The sequence below is a fragment of the Mus caroli genome, chromosome 17, assembly GCF_900094665.2.
Source record: "Mus caroli chromosome 17, CAROLI_EIJ_v1.1, whole genome shotgun sequence".
NCBI classification, from domain to species: Eukaryota; Metazoa; Chordata; class Mammalia; order Rodentia; family Muridae; genus Mus; species Mus caroli.
In genome coordinates, this window is record NC_034586.1 from 68,165,658 (window position 1) to 68,190,914 (window position 25,257).

General features: G+C 44.7%; 1 protein-coding gene across 1 annotated transcript in view; it reads right to left on the reverse strand.

Moving 5' to 3' along the window:
* Alk (ALK receptor tyrosine kinase) overlaps positions 1 to 25,257 on the reverse strand; it is a 717,836-nt gene that overhangs the window by 324,366 nt on the left and 368,213 nt on the right. The window contains exon 4 of the mRNA XM_021185679.2: positions 12,320 to 12,521. Within this exon, the coding sequence (XP_021041338.1) occupies positions 12,320 to 12,521 (202 nt within the window). The remainder of the gene's footprint in view (positions 1 to 12,319; positions 12,522 to 25,257) is intronic.

Here is a 25,257-nt window from a genome sequence, read left to right on the forward strand (position 1 = left end):
CCCTCCCCCTTCCCCTTCCCCTCCCCTCCCTTCCCCTTCCCTTCCTTTCTCTTTCCTTTCCTTCCTGTTCCTTTCTTTTTGACATGAAAACAATCTAGGTTTCTGAAGAGGATGACTAGGTAGGAATGGGGAGAATCCTTGGGGACGTTAAGTCAGCATAAGGAAGACCAGAAACTGAATACGGGGGTGTCACTCTGAGGTCTGTAGGTAAACATTTAATAGAATACTGATTATAATTTTATGCAGTCAGGGAGGAATTTTAGTCCTGGGAGAGAAAAATAAAATAATGAAGGGAATATTTAAGGAACAGCTGGAGAGAAGGTAATTGGAATTCAGCTTTAGCTTGTCTGAAAAACAAAACAAAACAAAACCCAAAAACACTCAACAGGAGTTGGTGTGGTTAAGTGGTTATGTAAAGACTAGTAAAGTCAGGAACAGGCCAGGAGATGAGGGAGGGGGAGGGGGACTATCAAGGAGATATGCCGTTCCTGAACAGGAGGGTAGAAAGGATCCAGGAAATAACCCAGAAAAGCAGAGGATGACAGTGAACACAGAATAAGCAACCAGAGAGTATCCCAGGGATGCTAAGGATCCATTTCCACCTCCTCCACAGACCAGCGCTGGCTGGCAGCATGAGATAGCCAGGGCTAGGGGCAGAAGTGATACCTGAGGGCAGTTAATGCATCCGAATCTGCTGTACCTGTGTCTGCTGTATCTGCATCTGTGAAAGCCGTATCTTGCTCTGAGACCAAAGGAATTGAGCTTTTTATTTTTTATTTATTTTCAATTTATTTATTTATTTATTTTGAGAATAAAGAATAGAGACAAAATTTTGCTACATTTTATTTTCCTTAAAACCATGTTTCTATTCCCAAAGAATTTCTGGTCCAATTAACTGAGGAATTTGTTGATTTAATAAGCATTTTCTGAACACACACTGGGCTGAGCACTGCGCAAGAAGGATAAAGAGAAATAATGATCGTCCTTTTCTGAAGGAGCCTAATTGATAAGAATAAATGTGGCCCAGTGCTGTGCGAACACTAAAAGAGACATGGAATAGCCAAGAAATGCTCACATAAGGGAAAACACAATCAGCCCTACATGCCATGCATGGGTCTGTGGTCTCTAAAGAAGCTTTGTGGGAGAGGGGCTAAGATGTGTCTACTTGAAGCAGGAGAAGCATTGCTCTCAAGGATCAAGGAGGGCTGAAGCTTTATGTGGGCAACACAGAGGGGTTTGACCTGAAGGAACAGAGTTCAAAGACATGGGTAGGCTGAGCCAGGCTGGGGAGCTGGGCAGCCTGACCAAGGTTTTGGGTGCTTTGCTGAAGAGGAGCTCAGAGAGGAGCCTGTGTTAGGCAGGTGTCCACAAGGCTTGGGAGTAAGTGAACAGGCCGCATGGTTCACCTGCTCTGCCACCATAGCCTCCACATGGTCCATTTAGAGACTTCCTGCAGGAGGAGGCTCTCAGGCTACTCTCAAGGTCTTCAATTATCGCACTTTAGGGTTAACAGCAGGAGAGAAGGCAAGTCGGCTATGACTTCTTCCTTGGTTACCTTTTAGGCAAAGAGTTTATCTCACCAGCATGATGACCTGACTTGGATACCCATACTCCTAAATAGCCAAGCATTGCAGGCAGTATGTGCCTGCAATCCCAGCACAGTGGAGGGAGAGACAGCTTGAGTCTTAGCCTAATTGGTAGGGCACAGTCCAGAATGTGAGAAGACCATCTTAAGAATGAACAAAAGAAGGCAGATGGCTCCTGAGGAAAAATATTTGAGGTTGATCTCTAGCCTTCAGATGCATGCACACATACATATGTGTATTTGCCACACACAAAAGTGGGGACACGGTGGGGGCAGAATGCATACCGCCTTCCCTGGACCCATGATACGTTGTGCATCTGAGCTGGGGCACAGGAGGACCCAGCTCTTCCATAGCCTCTAATTCTCAGGAAGTCAATGGATTGTAGTGACTCTCATGTCTGGAGCCCAACCAAACCTCAGAAAGTTGTGACCTTCCCTAAGCGTCATCCAGTCTCCTAAGAAACCAAACCAATCAATCAAACAACGACAATAACAACCACCACCACCACAACAGCACCTTACCCACTGGCAAAGGGAGAAGATCAGATCAGTAATTTGAAAACTGTAGGGATGCTCATTCACTGAGCTTAGTGATGTAAGATTCTCTCAGGAGTAAACACTGCACCAGATCTGTTTGCAGACTTTGTGAAGCCTTTTTAAATTTGAAATCCCAGGGCGGCTACAGCTTTTAACTAAGGCTCTGAACCATAAGAGAACGCATTTCTGCCAAAGCCTGGAGTTTAGTGAGGCATGCATGCACAGTGCTGTAAACAAAACAGAAGGAGAAAGGAGCACCCAGGAGCAGGCCAGGCAATAAGAAACTGAGGGTTGCTTTGAGGCTAGGATTAAATGGGAAGTCCAGTCGGGCTACCGTGTGGGCTGCAGGGCTTTTGTTAAACCCTGAAGCCATCACTAACAGTTGTCCAGACAGTTTGTTTCAAATTAAAAAAAAAAAAACCAAAAAACAAAAAACTGTGATTCCGTCATGCAGTTCTGTGTCCTCACCACAGGGCTTGGCTTCTACCTCAGTGGGAGCTTTGGAAGACAAGGGAACAGGCATCCTGGCTCCTTAGATGGACCTTGCCTCCATCAGTACAGGCAACACACTTGACAGTTTCCGTTCCTCCATCTGCTGGCTCTCCCAAACCAGTTTCTTGTGTGACACCACTCTTGGATTTTTGCCCTTCGATTTGAAGGGGAAAGATTGCATTTATACCGTGGGGAATATGCGAATAGTTTATTGTTAGTTATCGGGTGGTGTTGGGAGGGAGGGGCACATACGGTTGGAGCATAAAGTGTTGCATTGGATGGTGTGGGCTCAATGCAGTCTTCATACCTGTGTGATGCTGGGAAGATCTCTCAGCATCCTTACTGTAAGATGCTTAGAACTATAAGATGCTGGAGAATGGAGAGATGGAGAGTGAGTACCAAGCAGTTCCACTACCTCCTCCTCCTCCAATGGTTTTCATTATACAAATTAAGGAGAGTGCAGGATGGAAGAGGGCTGTTCTTTAGTCTACAGGTGGTGGCTCTCTCCAGACTGTAACTCATCCTTGCCACACCCTCTATGTCTGAGAATTTAGAAGCCATCAGGAGAGGACACTGGTGGCAGGTTAGTAACTGGGTGTGAGGATCTCATAACTGGGTGTGAAGATCTCAAGGATATCATGGTGCCACTGGTATTCAATGGCATTTGGGAAACACTAAAAGACCTTTTCAGAGAGAAGATATTGCCCTGGGTACTGGAGAATGCATATGATCCTCTGGTGGTAATCAAGCTATGAAAAATAACTCATTTTCTCTATTCCTGCCAAAGTGGGAAGGGAGGGACAATGGGAATCTGAGTCAACCTTAAGGAAGACAACAAAGATGGTCTCTGTTCTGAGATCCATTTGCATTATGGGGAGACATTCTTGTATTTGTGCATCATCCATAGGCACTTGCATCCTCACTGGAAATGGAGACAGCAGCCGAGATGCTGTGAGAACAGCATGGACCGAAGAGAGGTCCTTTCCTTTCAGCTTCAGCCGCAGGGCATTTGCTCCAAGCACAGACTAGGTGATATGGGTCCAGCCAATATACTTTGCTCCTTGAAGTAGCCTTAGTGGACAGCCAATGGGTTTGTTGCTGCATAATCCCATGAAGGAGCAAACAAGAGCTCAGAGAGACTGAACAGGGAGTGGATGGAAGGTTTCTAAATGACAAACGCAAAGGATGTCACAGCCCCAGCTTGTCATTAAACCCCTCAGGCTGCCTGTGGCCCTTTGCACAGCCTTACTCTGTGGGCTAGATGCTTTCCTCTCTTTAGCATGTAACCAGTCCCTTCCCCTCTAGAGCAAACTCTTTGGGTGTCTTGCCTGGTGAGCACCAGCACTCCCACAGCACTTATGCGAAGTAATCAGCAAAGCTCTCTCTCCATAGCATTCTACTATCCACTGCTGTCCAACTCCAAACCACGCTGGGAGACCCTAGAAGCTGTAAGAGCCCCCAGTATCCTCACAATGCCAGTGGCTGAGGAAAATTCATAAACCTTTGTTGTCAGAATATACGAATGAATGAGAGAATCTCTTGCTCCCAGTGGGCTATCACCTAAATGCCTTGATTTATTCTAATATCTTTGTCCCCGCTGGGAAACGCTGAGCTTCAATAAATACTTCTGAGGTGAGATGCGATTCTGTCAATCCATTTTGATGTCTCTTTGTATACAATGTCTATTTATCATTATGGGATTTGCCAAAATGCCTTTCTGACAAGCCCCGGGGTTACAGGTATTCACAACCCTCTCATCCTTCTGGTGTTCAATCCATCAAATATCCGGGTCAGAGTGGAAACAAACGAAAGCAGCAAGCTCCAAGACCCTACTACAAGCCTTCAGCTGTCAAACCACGAAGGTCAAAGCTGGCACAAGCGAATGGTCTTCCCATCTATTATATATATATGTTGACGCCTGCCAATGAAAGCGATCGTGAGTAAAAGTTCTATCTGCCAGGAAAGGAATTTGTCCTTTGTACTTAGTGGCAACCTTCACAGTTGAGGAACACTTTGACAGCTGCCTCCTGAGTCCCAGGGAGGAATACATATCTATCCTAAAGTGTAGGTGGAGGGCGGGGAGACATGACTTGTCCTCTTCCCACTGACTGAACATTCTTGAACATTCTTCTGTGACCTCCAACTGAGCCTTAACATTAATGTTCGGTCCAAAGCACAGGTTTAAAAATGGCTGCATTGTGGAGCTATCTTTAAATTGACCTACACAGCTATCACTGAATGCCTACTATGTGCTGCCTACTATGCTAGGTACTTGGAGGAGTAAAAGATCTACAAGTCAAGGTCTCCACTCTCAAGACTGTGGCTCAGACTTAGATGTGTTTCTGTGAGAAGAGCTTTTCCTAATGGATGAGAACAGCTCTCTCTTTCCTCAGAGCTAGGCATGAGGCCAGGACTTAACTGCAAAGCCTCTGGGGAGATGGCAAGACAAAAGAAAATGAACCCAGTAAACTGTATTCCCCTGTGCTGTCCCTGACTACAGACAAATCACAGAGCCTCTCTAGGTTCAGCTTACTCATCCATAGAATGAGAATAATGTGCCCGGAGAAAATCATAGTGAAGATGAAGTGGGTTACTGGATGCTGGTGCACCTGGTGAACTCAACAGGCACAGCACAGAAGAGTCTCACAGTAACCATTACAAGTGAATCTGTATGAATCTGGTATGTATCTGCCTCCTAAGAACAGAATAGGGCTGTGCAGCTGAGACACAGATGAGGGTCAACACATGATATTCTAATAGATGAAAAGGATGTATATACCAATGAATAAGTATTTAGATGGATATATGGAGAGATGGAGAAATAATACACACACACACACACACACACACACACACACACACACGGGTACATGGAAGATGGACAGATGTTTGGTATAGATGCATTCAACATGATGGTTATATAGATGGCTGGATAAATCACTGAAAGGGATTTTCTCTGACTCTTACAGGTACAGATTTTTTTCTAACCTCTGTTGTATTCTCAGTTTCATAGTGTCCTGTGCCTTTGAAAATCCTTCTGGAAGTATTTGTGAGTGTGGTGAAGACAAGTCCCAGACACGACTCAAGTGCATCCCAGCTGTTCCAGCTTGAGGAAGACACAGTCCGGCTTGGGCTGCAGTTGGAGAGTGTTATCCTTAGTCTGGCTACCTTCGAGTAGCAGAACAACAGCTCTCCACTTCCCATTAGCCCACAGCGCACTCCCCAGCTTTTTCTTCCCTCTGTATTGCTTAGTCAAGTGGTTATGTAAATCTAGCAGCTTATGCGATCAGGCAATTAAGCTGAGATGATAGCCATGATTCTTAATTTTTGATGTAGAGTGGAGTCCCCAATGAGCTTTCTAAAAATACACATGCTCATGCCCCATTCAAAGATGAATACATCAGATGAATCACTGAGGCTAGGACTCAGTTTCTGAAAAGTCGTGGCTCTGATTTCTGCCATCAAAGTTTTAGATCTACCGTGTTGGAGGACAGACCAGCTACTACAGAGAATCTCAGCATTTTACAAGTTGCCTCAATATTATTACCAGAAATGATGAGATGGCAAACCCAGGCACAGTGAGTTGGACTGTCGCTTCACCACGAATCACCCAGTTAGTCACGCTAAGGGTGAAGAAAATCAGTTCATATCTTAGATCTGATCATGTTTAGGTCCCTTAACCATGGGGGAGCCTGGAGAAGGAGCAGCCCTGGCCCCCTTAGAAGGACAGACAGCTGCAGAGGTGGGAGGAGAGTTTAGCGTAGGTTCTATACATTGTCCTGTTTGAGCTTCACAGTGAGACATGGGGTAGAGTAATTATTGTCATCTTATTAAGAAACTGAGATTTTCTCAAGCTCTCTGTAATAGGTGGGGTGGACAGCAAGCCCTCAAAATACTTAGGCTCTGTGTCCCATGAGCACCTGTGCCAGAGAACTCTAATCTCATGATTGTTACTAAGGTAGAGTATCCAGGAAATATGCCTCTGACAAGCCAGGGCGTGAGTTTTAAGGCTTTTAAAAATTATCTTTAAAGCCTTTGAATGGCTCTCTCTTTTTAGTGTAAATCACCCAGACATTAAAGCCCTTATTGTATATTTATTAGTGTGTTATTCAGACCAAGGGGAGAAAGAGGGAAGCTGACACCGTGAATGACTTTGAAAGTAAGAAAAAGCTGGGCCTGAAATTAAATCATTGTGACACTGCCACTCGAGGGCATCAATTGCAATAAATGATCACCTTTTTTTATTCCTGGTCCCGTTTATCATGCAGTCAGGATTGGAGAAGAACTTAGGCAGGATGTTGACTGCTAAGAGCACTGATGGCTCTGCGTTGGCCACACTTGGCACAGTGCCCTGAGAAGCCTGAAGTTAAACCCCGTACAACTTTGGAAAAGTAACCAACTCTCTTCTGAATCAAGTGCCCTTGGCTTGAGTGCTTCCCTGGGATCATGTCTTACTCTGCTCCAAGAGACCATGCTGATTTATCAACATCTCTCTTAGAGAAGAGCTAAGATTCTGTGTGTCGTGTGCTGGGGAGGGATGGTCCTTGCAGGAAGGATTGTAAGAATCCCCCCTGTGGTAGCCAGGTGGGACCAATGGCAGAGAGACAGAGAGAACAACTGATTGTTGCCCAACAGCCAGGCAGCATCTGGAGAATGGGTTGCTGGTATAGAATGGTTCTTGGATGGTAGCAGAGGATCTCGGTGATGTTCTCCAGGGGAAGTGAGATACCAAAGCTGAAAAGGACTGTGATTATTCATACTGCAAGCCACCTTGTGTTACATCAGCCTGGTGCATCTCCCTGGCTGTATCACTACTCCTGCTTCAAGCTGAGATATTGGGTCAGAACTGACTTGCCTAAGTAAGAGTGGCCTCCAGCTTAGACCTGGGTCCATCTTCATTTGAGCAGGTATCTACAGATTTTCACTTGAGAGAAGTAGATTTGGGTATTTCCTATCACAGCTACTCAGTCAGGAGATGACAGGAAAGAACATGCTCTTACATACGTGTACGGTGGTGAGTCCTCCATGCAGAAAAGTGAGGGTTTTGCCTAGAGGGCTATCTCAGTACTCTCCCATTTTCTGCGACAGGCACGTTGGCACTGAGATGCCCCTGCTTGCTGGACTCAAATCTCAATGTCAACACATCTCTTAGATTTTTGTCATCCAAGTATTAGCAATTCAAGTGATTGGCAACTCTTATGCCCTCAGGGACCAATTGTTCCCTTCACACACTGTGGAGTTCTGGTCACACATAATAAAATCCCCAGATAGTCAAGGCTGCAGGAGAAATCTGTGTGCTTAGAGAGACAGGAAGACTTGAGAGGGGTATCCAAGAGAGAGCCCAGGAAATTCTCTTCTACAGCCTCATACACCACAAATCCTTAAGCCCGTGTTCTAGAAGCCAGGAGGCCACGAGCTATGCACAGCAAATTACCTTGGGATCTATCTTGTTAAAACACATCACCAGGGCCGCATGGTACAGCAGGCAGCTCACTAGGCAGAAGCAGAATCTGGCTAAGCATCTTACTATCTCTATGATATAGCTGTTGCTATTTGACTTGTCTTCATTAATGGGTTGGATATTCCTTGAAAGCCATGGCCATGTGTTCTTTGGTTCTGCCATGTCACTTCCCACAGATAAGGCATGCATCCCACTGTTGGAAAACAAATGCTTATGTGGAAAGGGAGATAGCATCATTATGTATCTCTTACAGTTGGGCATAGCATGTGCCAATGCCATTTTACAACTCACCATATCAAGTAGGTGCTATCATATTCTTTCTGATCACGGAGACTTGTGAACACTTATTTCTAGCTTTATCGATGCAGCCAGACCTAGGCTGTTTGGACAGCCCTGGTTATCTCTTTCCTTGCTTCTGTAGTCATTTTGGCTGGGTGGTAAGCAGACTGGGCCCTCATCTCTCTGTCACCCAGGAGACCCCTTCCAAAGCCAGACAGTCTCTGCAGACTCCGCTGCTCATGCCCCGATGTGCTCTACTGCTTTCCAGGTGAGTAGGAAGTGAGCAGTGGCTGTGAGCCCCCAACTACCCTTTCCTCTGCCCCTCCCCCAGTGCTTCTAGGCAGGCTGCTGTTCCCTGAACTGCCACCGTGGAAGCAGGACTCAAGGGTCTGTGGGGACTTGGGGGGGGTGTGACTTGTCATTCTGCTCCTCTGAGTCCATCTCTCCCCAGCTCACTTGGTTCTTGCTATTCCTTCTGTTGTGGCTGCAAACATTGAATCTTGCTTCCCAATGACCAGTTGCCAAACTACCATCTCCTCTGATGAGAAGGAGCCCGCCCCATGTATAATCATCGAAGTCAGCATCACCAAGTTGTCACATAGTGTCTTTGCTGCTCTGAGTGCTATGCTACTGAAGGAGTGACCTTTCAATGATATGAGCCACTGGTTTCTCCTGGCAGGAGGACCCAGTAAGCTGAGACTAGATTAATCTCTATTAGAACAGACCATATTAGGATATAAAGCATAGCCCTCTACACTTGCATTATACCCAGTATGCAGAATGCCCCATTCTTGAAAAGGACTCACAGCAGCAGGTGGACAGGGTCAGTTGCATCATTCCCAATGTTCAGATGAGGAAATGAAGGCTTACGAAGATATGGGATTTGCCTAAATCTGGAACACTGTCTGCAGTGGGGTTAATCTTGTATATTCTTTGTAAACCTGATCTAACTTCGAAATACCCAGAGCTCTCTGCTCTTATCAAAGCTGATCAGCGAATAGCAAGATAGGATTTTAAATTCAGGACATCTCATTCAGCACAGCACCCAAATGATGATTTTCCCCGCTGAACTACCGTGACCTGATTAAGCTTATACAGCAGTGGATGAAAATGCTCTGAAGTCTGGCTGTGGGTCCAGAACACCTCCAAACTGCTCAGCCTCTGACTTCAGACAGGTTAATTGGCTTCACTGAATGCCTTCATTTGCAGTATGGGAGATGACAGCAATAATGTACCTCATTGTGTTTTTATGAGTACTAAGTAAGAAAACACATGTCAGGGCTACAGTGGTGACTGCTGAGTACATCTAGGCAGTGCTAAATTAATCACAGCTCTGTTATTACTCTGTGATATGAACTAAGCTTAATATGTCATTGTAACCCATGACCAACCACAGTGACTGACACACTGTCATGAATACAGGACTCCAGACACTCAACTTGAGAAAGTAAGCCTTGTGATATAACATGAAGTAGGTTTACTCATTCCCTGGTGTAATTTTTTACGTTTTGAAGTTGAAAAGTTTGAAGCCAGACGAATCCCATTGCTTTTCTCAGCCTGCAACGCTCCCTAGAACTGATGGGTTCTCAACATGGACGTTTCTACTGAGAGAGAACACTTAGAAAAATATCTGGGGATTTTTTGATTGGCACATCAGGGAGGGTTGCTAATATCCTGGTGACATCTAGTTTAGTAGAGGCCAGGGCTACTGGTAGAAAATGCCCAAGACAGCCCCACCTAACAAAGAGAATTCTTCTAGTCTAAATGTCGGTAATGTGATACGAAGAGACTCTGATCTCACTTACAAATACACAGAGCTCTCAGATTTGCTGGACAAGGGTCTTGTGTCAAGTAGTTTGCCAAGATGCCCAGGAGAACAAACCTCCTCGATGCAGTAGAATGGGCTATTGATTATCCCTTGCGCTGACACCTCACGCCCCCATCCTATTGATCTAGTTGGAAGTAAGGAGCTGGCCTAAGGCATCTTTAATTTAAAGTTGGAATCGTTCCTGTACATCACTGAAGTTTACAATGGCTCTGCCAGGGATGGGGAGAATCTCTCTCTATGTGAGATTCTTGACCCTAGGACAAGGTCTCTCTAGATGTGGGGGTCCACATCACTACATCTGTCTCAGCATAATCCTTATTCCCTTCTCCTATCTCAGATCACACCCTGCAGGGGGTAGGTCAACCCCTCTGGTGATCAGAAAGAGGTCCCATCAAACAGTAGGGCAGATCTTGAGCTTGAGGGCTCCAGCAGCCTTAAGGAAATTCATGGTCCGTTTACACAGTGGGGTGGTGTTTTCCCTGGTCTCATCATCAGCGAAGGGAAGGCTGTCACTGAAGATATTTGCCTCACGTGGTCCCAGGTTTGTTTGTCTTGAGAGGATGGAAATCACGTGTCTTTGGCAAGGTTCTGTCACCTTGGCTCTCTTTCTCAGCCCTCCTCACCCCTACCCTCCATTTGAACCATCTCACTTTTTAGTGGGCTTTAGCTTTCCTGGAGAGACCACAAACTAGGGGATGGGTGTGGTATCTGGATCAGATTATGCCACTTTCTATTGCCTCTATCGTTGTATATGTTCTCATGTGCAAAATAGGAATTCACTTGGCCGTGATGAACATGGGAAGATACTGAGGCAAATATGATTTTTGGTAGTCACCACAGAGGAGCCATGAGAAGACTGCAACATGGGGACCCCCAAGTGGACATACCCCCAAATAAAAGTGATTCTGCTCTCCCTAATAACCATCAACTACCAGTAACTCCTCACCTAGGGGGTGGGGCTCCCACCCATGCCAGGGGTTTAACTGACATGATCGTGTGCATGTGATCACTGAACTCCTATGAGTTCAGGTTTGCAACATTCTTGCCATGTCCAGTTAAAGAATAAATAAAGCACAGAAATAAAAATAAAAGATTTTACTCCTCTTGGGGTTGCCTTGGTGTGTGGTCCTTCTAGAGACAACTAAATGCAGATGGATACTTAGCAAGGGATGAGAAAGCACTGAAGAAACCTTATAACCTCATTGGAAAAGCTATAGTCAAAATTCCATGTATGCACACCACAGGGACAGAGGATGTGTGACAGGCATCGGTCACAAGGGACTCTCCTCTAAAGCTGTTTTTTTTTTTTTTTTTGAAAGGAAAACAATCTGAACACAGTTCCAAAGTCATAATCTTTCTCTTCTCTTCTAGCCATTACAAAGAAGGAGCATTGCCCTTGTTGACTGAAAAGTCATCAAATATGCGGCCACTCAGAGCTGAGCCCTTGATATACATTGATATATAACTTATAGAATTATAAAAGGAATGAGGACAAAGAGGCAGAGAGAGGGCTGCCTAGTTCAAGTTGCTTTTCCATGCCATTCTGTAGAGAAGCCCAACGGACCACCGAGAAAGCAAGTTACATTTCCAAGAAGGGTGATTGCAAGGTTGTGCACATCTGGAAAGTTCTAGAACAAAGCTCTCTTCTAATCTCTGACGGGTTAACAGTAGGATGTGTCCCTGACTAATCCATTTTCAGGCCTCACGGTCTCATAGGATCTGCTTGGGTGGTTGTACTATTTTGTCTTTTCCCTTCCTTGCCCACATTCTGCTGATAAAACCCATTTTCTGGTATATTAAATTGATTTCATGGCAGCTGTTTAACATTCTCTTTAGCTGTTTGCTCCTTGGCTCCATCTGGACCTTGGGGCATGAATATCTTTAACATCCACACATTAAGTGCCCAGTCTGACAGCTGGTCCTCTGGCCTTTGGAAGAACCACTAGCCAGGGCAGTCTGGGGAACCCACAGATCAAGGCCCGAGGCACTACCTGGGGGATATTAGCAGTAATGGTTCAATCTGGACCTACCCATTAAAGGACAATTGTGAGTCTTAAGTAGATGTCAGAGTAGCAAATGTGTATTCTGAAGCCAAATCACCTTCTAAAAATCAATTTGGACCTTAGGAAAGACTTACCCATGCTTCCCCGGGGTGGGCACCAAAAGAATCTCTCTTCCAGCTTCGTTGTGGGGTAGGAGCTGGGCAACATATCTCCCGGAAGGCTGTAGATGTCTGTGCACTGAGACAGCCAGCGTGCAATGATCACTACTGCTCCTCATCCATGGGCTCAGAATGGTGTGCTTGGAATCTGCAGAGGTGTTCAGGAGGAGGAAGGAGCCTGGAAAGAGAAAAGGAAACTGAATCTGAAGATATAGCCAAGCAGAAGGGACAAGCAGTGGTTCTGTGGAAGTCATAAAGACCAACAGCATCGGACTCGGAGATGCTCAGTGTCTCCGGCTTTATATGCACACACCCAGCCCCACTCTCCCCCCTCTAAGGGTTATTGAAAGGTAGTCAGTCCATCCTGGGGGAGGTGGATGGTGACCAGGGACATGACCTGAGGACAAAGTTCTAACCTGTAGTGGTTTGAATGGGAATGGTCCCCAGAGGCTCATAAATTGGAATGTTTGGTCACCAGGGAGTGGAATTATTTGAAAGGATTAGTAGGAGTGGTCTTGTTGGAGGAAAGTCACTGGAGATGAGCTTTGAGGTTTTCAAAAGCCCAAGCCAGGCTCAGTGACTCTTTCTTGTGAATCTGACTATAGAACTCCCAGCTACTTTCCTGGCACCACATCTGTGCGAGTGCTGCCATGCTCCCTGCCATGATGAGAGTAGACTAAACCATTGAAACCATAAGCAAGCTCCAATTAAATGTTTTTCTTTATAAGAGTTGCCTGGGTCATGGTGTCTTTTCACAGCATAGAACACTATGACATAATATTAGTGTCCCCTACTCAACTCGCTCTATGTCCTTCAGCCATGGGGTAGTTTTGTTTGTTTGCTTTCTTATTTTTTTTAATAATCTATGAAACAGTAATAAAACATCTATTTCAGAGGACTTTCCCCTTTGCTTACTAGCTAAGTGATTTTAGGTAAAACAATAGCTTTCTTAGTTTTCCATTTACAGAACAGGGTGAGAAGGTTTTGCTGAACTCAGTACTCTCCTTAGCTCCATTTTGAAGGGAGTCATGTCAGTGGGCAACCTGTTTCCACAACGAAAGCCTTAGAAATCCCCTACTGGCTCCACACTTATGGCAGGGTTTTCTTCTGAGACGAGCTGGATTCTAGTGGCACAGGCCAGATGACCTACAAGAAGCAGCAGTTCCTGGGGGTTACTGTCTGCATAAAAATCACCACAGGGTTTTATTGTTCCAGGCACCCTCGCAAGGCATTAATTTTGCTTGTAGTACTTCTGCATTGATGCTCCAATGTGTGCTCCAATGATGCTACAATGTAGATGCTGCTCCTTTTGCTACAGAAATGGTCTCACAACCCTGATTTCCCTTGTGGGAACAAGATAATGAGAGCACAACCTTCTTAAATCATTCCTGGTACTTTCCAAGGTCTTCTTCTGCACAATTCAATTTACCAACTGGGTGAATGAAATGGTGGTCTGTGGTGAAGAAGAAAGAGCAGAGAATCCTTACCAGGAAGGAGCGGGTTTCCGAGGCTGACAGTGCTGCTCTATGGGAAGCTTGTAACAAGTTAAAAGTTACAAGTAACAAGTAAAAGTAACTCAAGGTTAAAATAAGGATGAAGGGAGTGTGAGGTTGCCTCTGAGCCAGATCAAGGACCTGGCGTCAGTGCTAGAATCCACAGGCTGTATCTGTTGAACCATTTCAGCATGGCCTACAGGCATAGGGGAAAGTACTCAATCTCTAGCTAAAACCTCAATTAACAGTGGAGGAGAACATTCTTATCATGGACATAGAGCAAAAGACAAGAGATTGGAACCCCAGACTCAGAACTGGCCACGCCACGTGGTACAACCCTTTGCTGCTCAAGAGAAGTAGACTATCAATGTAACAATCCAGATGGGGCGCTGATGTGATGCCTCCAAAGGTGTTGACAGTCAGGACCAGCTGCCAGGTGTCCAGAATCCTAAGCAGCACTTTCCCTGACACCTCCCTTAGCATTAAAGGGGTCCTTCTCCTAAAATGTGTTCAGGAAAGCTTTGCCTGTGTTGTGTAGGTCAGGTACCCAGAAGAGCCCTTAGGAGGCATAGGAGCTAGTGGGCATGGGGCAGGATCCTTACTCCCTCTGCCCTGCCTACAGATGCCTCTAACTGGATGATTATTTTGAGTAACCATCTAAGCACAGCCTCTTCCTTGGGCACCCTGGCAGGAACAGGGCAGCTACTGAATTACCCAATGTGTAGCACAGACACTACAATGAGTAAAACACTTTGGGGAAGCAGGGAGAGGGCTGGAGGTCCATGTAGGAAGAGCATAAAGAAAATAATCTTGACCTTAGGGGCCAGAGAGATGGCTCAGCACTTAAGAACATTGGCTGTTTATACAGAGGACACAGGTTCTATTTCCAGTACCCATATGACTGCTCACAGTTGTTGGTAATTCTACTTCCAGGGGATCTGGCACCACCCTCTTCAGACCTCAGATGGTACCAGGTATGCACTTGATACACATATATACATGCAGGCAAGATACCACACATATGAAATGTATCAATCTTTTTTTTTAAGTTAAGAAAAGCTCTTGACCTTATTTTTTTTAAAAAAAATGTGTGTGTGAGAGGGGAGAGGAAAAAGGGTGGGAGGGAAAGTGGAAGAGAGGAAGGGAGGGAGAGAGAGAAGAAGAGAGAGAGAACGTGCACATGTTTGTGAAAGTGAATGCAGTGACCATCACATCCAGAAGGTGCCAGGGCCCTGGGAGGTGGAGGTAGAAATAGTTGTGAGCTGCCCCAGTTGGTGCTCAGAACTGAACTCTGGCCCTTTGCAAGAGCAGCCAGTGCTCTCAACTGCAGAGCTATCTCTCCAGCCCCTTGACCTTGTGTCTTAAACGGGGAGAAACACAACTGGTAGAACCAGTATATGTAAGTAAAAACATATTTGCAGAAAATTATTTGGCTGGAGTTTGGGAAACGTGGAGAGAAGACAGAGGGAAAAGGTGGCCAGGGAAAGGGGCTGCTGAGACAGAGTGTTTATCCCTGGGTGAAGATTTCTACTGTTTTTTTGTGGCTAATGGAGAGCCATATAGTTTGAGTAGGAGAGTCGCACAGCCAAAGCAGTACTTCCAAAAAAGTCTCATCTGATTCAGGAAGCCAGTAACAACCAGTATCCTCCTCCTCCACTCGTCTGCTTTAGTACAAGGGTGTGACTAAATTCAGGACACTAATGTGTTGCTATGGTAAGGAAAGGTACAGGATGGGTGCTGGTATCTGAGAGGTCTGAGGTTTCCTGTGTTGGGTTCCAGTGCCTTTGTCCAGACTTGGGGGGGGGGTGCTCCTAGAGAGAGTCTCAACTGCATTATCTCCGTCAAGATTCTTGGGGACATTGTCTGCAGTTAGAGTGAAGATTATTCAATGTCTCATGTGTTCATTTCTAAATAAAGGAGCAATGGCTCTGTGCTGGCCTGAGTTGGTAGACAGCTGAGCTACAAAGGAAAGAGTGTGGGTGAAATGAGGCACTGTGTCCCCCTTTCCTGGAAGATGACATGCATGTGGACATAAAAGAACCTGAAGAATCCAGCAGAAGCTGCCGGAGTGTTGGATCTGGGGGCTCTCCTAATCACTGCTCTCTTTCTGGGTGTGGGGGTGCATAGGAAGACTGCCCCCATAATTAGTAACACAGAACCTCAATGCCAGGGCTGCTCAAAGCTCACTGGGGGAGGATACCTTTTTTTTCTGGTTCCAATATGAGAGATGATGTTTATATGAATTCTATATTTTCTTTTTTTTTGCAACTGGACAATCAATCAGAGACCCAGCTTAAACTATTTTCAATCTCAATGAAACTCTAGCTGTGTGCTATCTTCTCATCGGCAGTTTCCTCCTCCCAAAAAGGAAAATACATTTCATAAGCTCCTTGGGATGTTGTCTGTATAAATCTTTTAAAGTCAGTGAAGATCTCATTCTCTCTCTCTCTCTCTCTCTCTCTCTCTCTCTCTCTCTCTCTCTCCCCTCTCTCTCCCCCCTCTCTCCCTCTCTCTGTCTCTGTCTCTGTCTCTCTGTCTCTGTATCCCTCTGTCTCTGTCTCTGTCTCTGTCTCTGNTCTGTCTCTCTGTCTCTGTATCCCTCTGTCTCTGTCTCTGTCTCTGTCTCTGTCTCTGTCTCTGTCTCTGTCTCTCTCTCTTCTTTATTTCGCTCAGAATAGCTTGGACCTAAGAGGAGACTCCTGAGGTGCCTTCTAATTAAGAAGGACGGCCTGGTCACACACAGGCTTTCACCCTGTGGGGAGGGGAGGCTGAGGGGACCAGAGACGTAGGTGAAAGGGCCTAGCCACACAGTGGTTGCCTCGTGCTTCCTTTAGTGTGGGTGGTATTGATGGTTATCATTATTTTTCCTCATCACTAGTATAGGGAGGTATTGCTCCCCTCTCAAACATCAGGACATCAAGCATGAGCCAGAAACCTAAGGTCATGAACCAAAAGGTTTAAAGGTTACAATGTTAGAGGTCAAACAGACTGATGCTGACTCAGGCTCTCCTCCTGTCTAGTTATAGGCCTTTGAAAAAAAAATGATTTACAGTCTCTAAGTCTTTAGTTTGCCCATGTTCAATATGGGTAGAGTCTACCTTAAATATGGCTGTCTTGAAGATGAGATCAAATGGCAGGAGCAAGTGACCAGGATGGCCCCTGACCCACAGCAGACCTGATTGGTGCCCTGATTGGATCGTGGTGTCTACGTTTGGAAGTCTGTTGTTTGTTTGTTAATTGAAATATTGTTTATTTTGTGTGAATGAGGTCTTCTCTGTATGGTATGTCTTGGCACCAGAGTGTGCCTAATGCTCACAGAAGCCAGAGAGGGCATCAGATGCCTTGGGCCTGGAGTTTCAGGTAGTTATGAGTCACCAGGTTCACTGAGAACTGAACCTGGGTCCTGAACCTAAGAGCAGACAGAGTTCTGAGCCACTGAGCCATCTCTCCAGCCCCAGAGGGATTTTTATCTAGCCTTAGACTAGAATCAGTTGGAAGGGCTGAGCGTCAGTCCTATTTCCGTCAGGGCTAGGCTTTCTTTGTTTATACAATAAAAGGTTGAGTCCTGTCTCTAAGGATCCCTTCAGCTTGCAACTGAGTAATTCTATCTGCCTGAACAGAATATTAGTAACCTGAAGGAGCTAAGTCAAGTCCCTAAGCCCCCAAGTCCTAAATATTTCTTCCCCTAATTCATCTCTCCGGGGGTTCTACACCGACAGTTTCAATCAATTGGTCAAATACACTGTGAACAGAGTAAACTGTGAAACCTGCCCTGCCTTACTCTTTCCTAAGAAGGGCGAGCATCCTGTGTCTCATGATTCTACCCTGAGACTGGCCTTACCTCAGCCTCTCTGGTACTTAACACAGTACCGCAATAGCTGCTCAATCAGTGTTCTTAGGCTATCCAAGCAATATATACAAGAACAAAACAAGGAAGGGGGATTTATAATAATAATTTGTAGGGAACCGTCTTCAGATTCTGCTTCTCCAACCAAGTCCCATGCCCTGGAAGGCCTACTTGAGAGGATTTCTAATTATTTAAGTGGCTGCCTGCATTGTTCAAAATATGATCATAGTGTTATTTGTGGGTACATCTGTAGTTTCTTTTCACATTAATGATCTTATAAGAAAGATGATAATACCTGTTTGAATTGTTTTATCTTGTATTTTTATTAATTCTTTGAATTTCATGGTCTGTTTTGATTGTATTCATTTCCTCTCAACTGCTCTCACATTCACCGTCCCTTCCTCAATCACTCCATTCATGTACTGTGTCTTCTTTCCCTCCGGTTTTTGTTTGTTTGTTTGGGTTTGGATTTTGGTTTGGTTTGGTTTTTCTCTTTTGTATCAAGTGCAATTTGGGCTGCACACATATTCTTCAATGATGTGGCCTTCCACTGGGGCTTGGTCCACTTACCAGGCCCCAAACACTCTTAAAGAAAATATATCTTTCTCTCCAAGAAGGTATCAGTTGTTAACATGTCCTTAAGCAGGAGTGGGACTCTGCACCTATCTCCTTACTCCATGATAGAATTTGGCCTGGCTTGAGTTTGCATAGGGCTTATGTGTGCTGTCATGACCACTGAGCTCAAATGGGCAGCTTCCCTGCTGTGTCCGGAGGACACACTGTTTCCTCATAGTCACCCCAGCCTCTGACTCTTACGGTCTCCCCACCTCTTCTTCCCTGAGCCTTAGGAGGAGTGGAGGCAATGCCCATGGCTCCTTTAGCACTGAACATCCAGTCTCTAATTCTGTAAGCCTAGCCCAGTGGCCAGTCTCTGTGTTAGTCACCATCCATGACAAATAGAAACTTCTGTGATAAGGTTGGAAGATACATTACTCTGAAAGGATAGCAATAAGCCACTATCAGTTTTTTAAAACTCTTCTTGATTTTTATTTAACTTTGGGTCTTGGCTGTGCTGGGGATCAAGCCTAGTGCTTTGAGCATGTTCAAAGAGCATCCTACCATCGAGCCATACTCCCAGCCCTTGTCTTGACTTTGAAAGCATCTTCTATTTGTTTGCAATTGCTTACTGTTTGAACTTTACAAGAGTTTTTTTTCCCAATCATTCTGCAAGCATCAGACAGTTGCGGCCAGCTGGGTTATTAGTCACCTTGCTCCTGTCTTCCTGACTCACCCTACCGCCACCCCACCTCAGCTATAGTTCCTCTTCACCTTGTCAAGGTTGTGTAAGAATGATTAATGCCTTTTCTGTTCTGTTTACAGGTTGACGCCAAACATCAAAAATCAATAAATAGGACTTTTATACTGACGCATATTAATTTATTTATTATGTATTTATTTACTGCAGTGAATGGGAGTGATATTTCTGATCTCATCTATAGGTTGAGAAGATAGCATATGGCTAGGAAACTGCTTTAAGCATCAATGTTATCAACTGAAATCTCTTTCTCCCTCCCTCTTTGTCTCTGACTCTCTGCCTCTTACACACGGTCTCTCTCTCTCTCTCTCTCTCTCTCTCTCTCTCTCTCACACACACACACACACACACAAACACAGTCAAAATTATGTCACAAATGGAATCATGACTTCTTTGTGAAGTTCCAGGGCCCCAGGACCTTAATTGCTTTTTTTCCCCTTTAATTTGTTTTCTATCTGCCTCTCCTTCCCCACATCACCCACAACCCTGCTTTTCTCTCTAAAGATTTTGACTCCTTCCATGAATTCTGCATCCCCAGCCTCTGGTACAGGAAGCGTTCTGAAATGTCTTCTCACCCAGATTTTGCTAGTCACACTGTGTATTATATTTATATACCCTTCCTTATCTTCAAGGAACTTGTTTAGGGAGAGGCCTCCTTGAGGATCTTTGAGTATTTGACTTATTATTATTTTTTTTATTTCATGTTCAGACTTGGCTGACTGGCAGTTTTTTTGGCTCTGGTTCCCATATTAGAAAGTGTGTCTCTGAGATCAGAAGGCCTGGCTTTGGAATTTTCTCAAGTCCGTGAGACCGAAGATAAGACTGATGCTTATTTTATTTATAACTTCTTTGTATTTTCTTAACCTAAAGCTCTGAGATTTTGGGTCAATGCATCTATCTACATGCACACCTTTATAAGAACTTACTGGTGGCATTAGCTGGGCTTTCAAAAAGAAAAACCACAAAGGTAAGTCTCCTTCATTTCAGGCAAATGCATTGCTGTTTCTCTGACTTTTAATTACCCTGTTGTCTTAGTCTTGGGTCCTTCTGAAGAGACAGCTTTCATGTTAATTGTGTTACTGGAATTGTCTTCCTTTCCTGTGCAAGCGTCTCCTTTTCAAACTGCTATGTTATTGCTATATGGGTGTGCCTTGATCAGCTCCCCATATTCAGACCAAGACTAGGAAGTCATGCTCATAGGTGGGTCTTGTTCTTCATGTTACAAGTTCCCTGTGTACAGGGGCAGACCATTTTGCAGGTGTCTCTCTCCGCAGTGCCACCATGAAGGACATGCCACTTTGGGCATCCACAGTGTCAGTCCTACTAACTTCATGAGAAGGTGAGCTTCCTACTACCCCTTTCCCTGGAAACTGTGTTTGACAAGGAGTGGATAGCATGGAGTGGACACACAAACCTTCTCAATCATCCTTCTCACCCTTGCTCTCCTTCCAGGGATCCCCTTCCTTCTCCTGGTCTCAGCAGGTGTATGGGGTGCCTCCCTTGTACTCTGGGCCCCGCTACTCCTCCTTCCACACTTTCTATTTTTGCATAAGGAGCTATTTGTGTCTCCTTTCCTATTATGATTATGATTCAGGATTTATTCCTCTATTGAACTCTTAACATACACTGTTAGGAAGACCTCAGGAAAGGAAGACACGAATGTATGCTCAATCTACCTTGCTGACAAGAAGCCTCTTAATCATAGTCTTTGAGTGAAAACATGAATAAACAAACGCATGGGTAGATGGATTTCTATCATAATCAATCAAACACCATCTTGGATCACTGGCTAATTGTCCAAGTACAACAAACTATTAATTCATTGTTGTAAGCAATAATTCATTCAATGATCATGATGCCAATGCTGTTATATGGGAATTTGTTTGTTTTGTTTTTGTTTTTGGCTTTTTGAGACAGTGTAGTCCTGACTATCATGGAACTTGCTGGGCAGACAAGGCTGTCCTTGAACTCACAGAGATCCACTTAGTTCTACCTACCAAGCGCTGGGACTGAAGACGTGGACCACTACCACCTGGCTGTCCTATGGGGTCTAAGAAGGCATTATGAGAAAGCTCTGTAAGCCAACGAGCTACAGGACTCTAGGATCCAACAAAAGTAACAAGCCCTTCTGCTAAAGGACTTTTCAGAACTCCAAGATGTCAGTAAATGTTACAACTTTTCACTAGCGAAATAAAAAATGGAGCACTGCCCAAACTCCTTACACTGTAGAATTCATTTGGGGTTGTGTGGCATGCTGCATGAGGGGCGCTATGGAAACTCTTCTTGAGTCTAGTTTCTTTCCAAAATCATTTGGAGAGTAAGAAGAAACAATCAGAACATACAAGAAGGCAAGCCAGAGGTGAACAACCTATTGGCATCCATGTCTACATTTCTCTCTACTTCTCCATCATGTATATTTGAATATTGCATCTATTAGGCCTTCCACATTTGTCTGAGTTCCAGACCACCCAATAATGGACCCAAGCTCTATATGATAGAAGCACGCCCATGGAAGGCCTTCTTTGTACTGGTCTCTATTTGAGGAGACTCTTAATTTGATCCCACATTGACTTTGTGAATGTCATTTAAACTAAATATGGTGGTCAATCAATAGGTTAACTGCTTGTTGTATTGGGGAAAGTCTCTAAAGCACAGAAGTTCAAGATTTCCCCAAAAACCAATGCACAAGAGTGGTGCATCTGTAATCCAGAACAAGGTTTCTTGGATTGCTAACAAACAATGCCACAATACTCAGAATCAGGCTGTCCATGATGAGAGTTATAAGGATGTTTTCAACCTTGTCCTGTGCTTTGATGCCTGTGCATCCCAACATCCAACTCCTCTGTACTCTCATAGTGCTGAGGCTCAGACCCAGCGACTAGCCTTAACCTCTCATTTGTCTTTCCCTGAGGTTACAAAGGCAGGTGGGGACTGATTTTGAAATCCTTTTTGAAGCTTAGGGTAGCCCCACACTGGCTAGACAGCCTTGGGGAGTCTGTTCATGTGGCTCTATGAATTGGTCAAAGTAATACTGTCCCTGGAAGAATTCCCTTCTTGTTTATTTTCCAAATCCGAATGCCCCTAGTCTTTGTAGCCCTGACTCATGTGTTAAGATACAGAGGACAATTTTGAAATTTAGGAGAGTAGGTAAGGCCATTTTCACTGGCATGTTTTCTCAGGAGGGGCACTGCAAACACACAAAGTATCAAAGATCTAGAGGTTTCTAGAAAACATTTAGTCCACTCATATCCTTTCCTAGGAAGGCAGCTCAGCAGTGTCTGGCCACAGCTAAGTGCTGCAGAAGGCAGCTGGAAAGTGTTAGAATCCTGCTCCAATGCACTTGGGCTGGCGCACTCGGTTTCCATGGGAAATATTTGGAATTACCTCTGTGTCCTTACTCCTCTAGGGCTTCGATGGATTCCAATTCTCAGCCTTCACTTGGAATAGAAGTACTTTGAAGCAAAATAATATTAGCTTCTAAAAATCAAACGGGAAATAACTAAGCACACTCATTTAAGGGGGGCGGGGGGAGTGATAAGGAAGGTAATGAGTGTTGAGTTTTCTTGCTGATATTATTATTCAATAACACAAGGAGTCAAGTTGCAGCCCAGAAGTACTGACACACTTGCACAGTTAATAAATTTCAATAAACTAAAAATGCAAAACAGGTCTAAGGTCCAAGTTAGTTGAGGCAAAGTTTCTCTGGGAATGATAAGATATATTTATGATTGTATGCATAATGATATATGTATTTTGATGCATGTGGACAGATATAAAGACAGATAACTGTACATATTTCCCTACATATCTATAGATGTGTATCAGTATATGAGTGTGTTTTTATATATCTCCCTTCAGATCTCTGACCCTGTTAAAAAGACTAAACTATTGTTTAACAGAGGCAGATGGCTGTTTTTGTTTTAATCCACAGATTTTCACTTAGGAAGAAGGGGAAAAGCCAATAACTCTGCATACTGAATATGTGTCCTGGGAAGTCAGCAAGAAAAGATAATAAAAAACAAAGCAAATAAATAGGAGGAAACAGAAGCTAAAGTGCCGAGAACCCTTTTTCTCCCCGAGAGCTCATTTTGGAAATCCTCAAGGAAGACAGAACAGCACTTGATCTGACGAGAGGGAGAAAGAGGGACCGGATGAAAATGAAACAATTGATTTAATTTAACGAGAAAGCAGGAGGAAGGAGGAATAAGGGCATCTGCTGCTGGATGCCCAGGAGGGGTGGAGCCGGGGACAGAGTGGCCTCCATTTTGGCAAGAAGAGCAGAGTTTTCTCTTTTCAACTATATTCTCAGACCTGGAATCAGGCTGTTCAATTTGTGCATTAGTTAAGTTCCAAGATGTCAAGAGTAGAAGAGTTTTCATTGTTACTTGTTAGCAATGAGGCAGCAGACTTCATTACGTTTTTGTGCATTTCATTGATAATTTCTAGTAGAAATCTAAAAGATTTTATTTTCTTTTTAAATTGTGTGTGTGTGTGTGTGTGTGTGTGTGTGTGTGTGTGTTTGTGCATGCCTGTGGATGCAGTTGCTTGCATAGGCCAGAAGGAAGTGTGAGCAGCTCACACTGTGCTGGTTTCAGCACATAAAAATACAAAATTTCCATAATGTATGCTGTGCCTTCACATTAGCCATAAACCACAGGTAACCATGCTACATCCACAGACCCAAAGAAAGAAGAACCCAAGGTAAGATGTATGGATCTCCCTCAGAAGATATGGATCTTCCTGAGACAGAAGTCAGGAGTGGGAGGCAGGAGAGGGTTGCGATTGGGATGGGAATTGGTGGTGAGTGTGTCTGGGACCAGTTGGAGCCCTGGGACTGGGGAGTCTACAGGGAGTGTATGGTAGTGACCCTAACTGAGATTCCTACAAGAGTGCAGGATATTGAGAATGAAGTGGGCACCTCCTGTACCCAGTCAGGACTTCCAGAGGATGGAGGGGACATCAATCTGCCTACAACACCTTCAACCCCAAACTTGTCCTGCCTAGAGGATATGCAGAGATAAAGATGGAGCAGAGACTGGGAGAATGGCCAAGAAATGACTGCCCCAACTCGAGACCCATCCCATGTGAGAGAACCAACCCCCCAACACTATTAATGATACTCTTCTATGCTTGTAGTCAGGAACCTAGCATAACTGTCTCCTGAGAGGCTTCATCCAGCAGCGGATGGAAACAGAGGCAGAGACACATAGGAAACATCAGGCAAAGATCAAGGAGTCTTGTGGAAGAGTTGGAGATAGAATTGCATACGTTGGAGGGTCAAGGACACCACAAGAAGACTGAGTCAACTAACCTAGGCCCGTGGTGGGCTCACAGAGACAGAATCACCAACCAAAGAGCGTGCAGGAGCTAGCCCTAGGCCCCCAAAACATTTGTAGCAGATGTGCAGCTTGGTCTCCATGTGGGTCCCCTAACAATTGGAGCAGAGGCTGACTCTGATATAGCTGCCTGCCATGGATCCCCCTCTCCTAAGTGAACTGCCTGGTTGGACTTCAGTGGCAGAGGATGCTCTTAGGCCTATGCTGACTGGATATCTCAGGATGAGGTGATACTGAACGGAGGACTTCCCCCTTCTCTGAGGAGAAGGGGAGGAGGTTATGGGGGAAGAGATTTGTAAGGGTGGGACTGGGAAGAGAGGAGGGATAGTCCACAATTGGGATGTAAAGTGAATAATTAAAAAAAATACAAAATTTCATATATGACATTACCTTAGTTAACTTTACTGTTGCTATGATGAAACATCATGACCAAAAGCATCTTGAGGAGGAAAGGGTTTATTTCACTTAGAGTTTAATATAACCATCCATCCTCAAACATAGCAAGAGTAGGAACTCAAGCAGAACAGGAATCTAGAGGCAGGAGCTGATGCAGGGGCCATGGAGGGGTGCTGCTTACTTCTGCTCTAGATGGCTTTGGCCCACAGTCGGCTAGGTCCTCCCCCACCAATCACTAATTAAGAAAATGTCATACAGGCTTGCCTATAGCCTGGCCCTATGGAGGCTTTTTCTCAACTGACATTCCCTCCTCTCCTAGCTTGTATCAAGTTGATAAAAAACTAGCCAGTGCAGATATGATTTCAGATGAATCATGAACAATATTTTTAGTACAAGCATTGTATAGGGTATGTTAACACATACACACACACACACACACACACACACACACACACACACATCACTGGTTGTTTATCTGAAAGTCACATTTAACTGGGCATCTTGTGCTTTACCTGATATAGGAGATT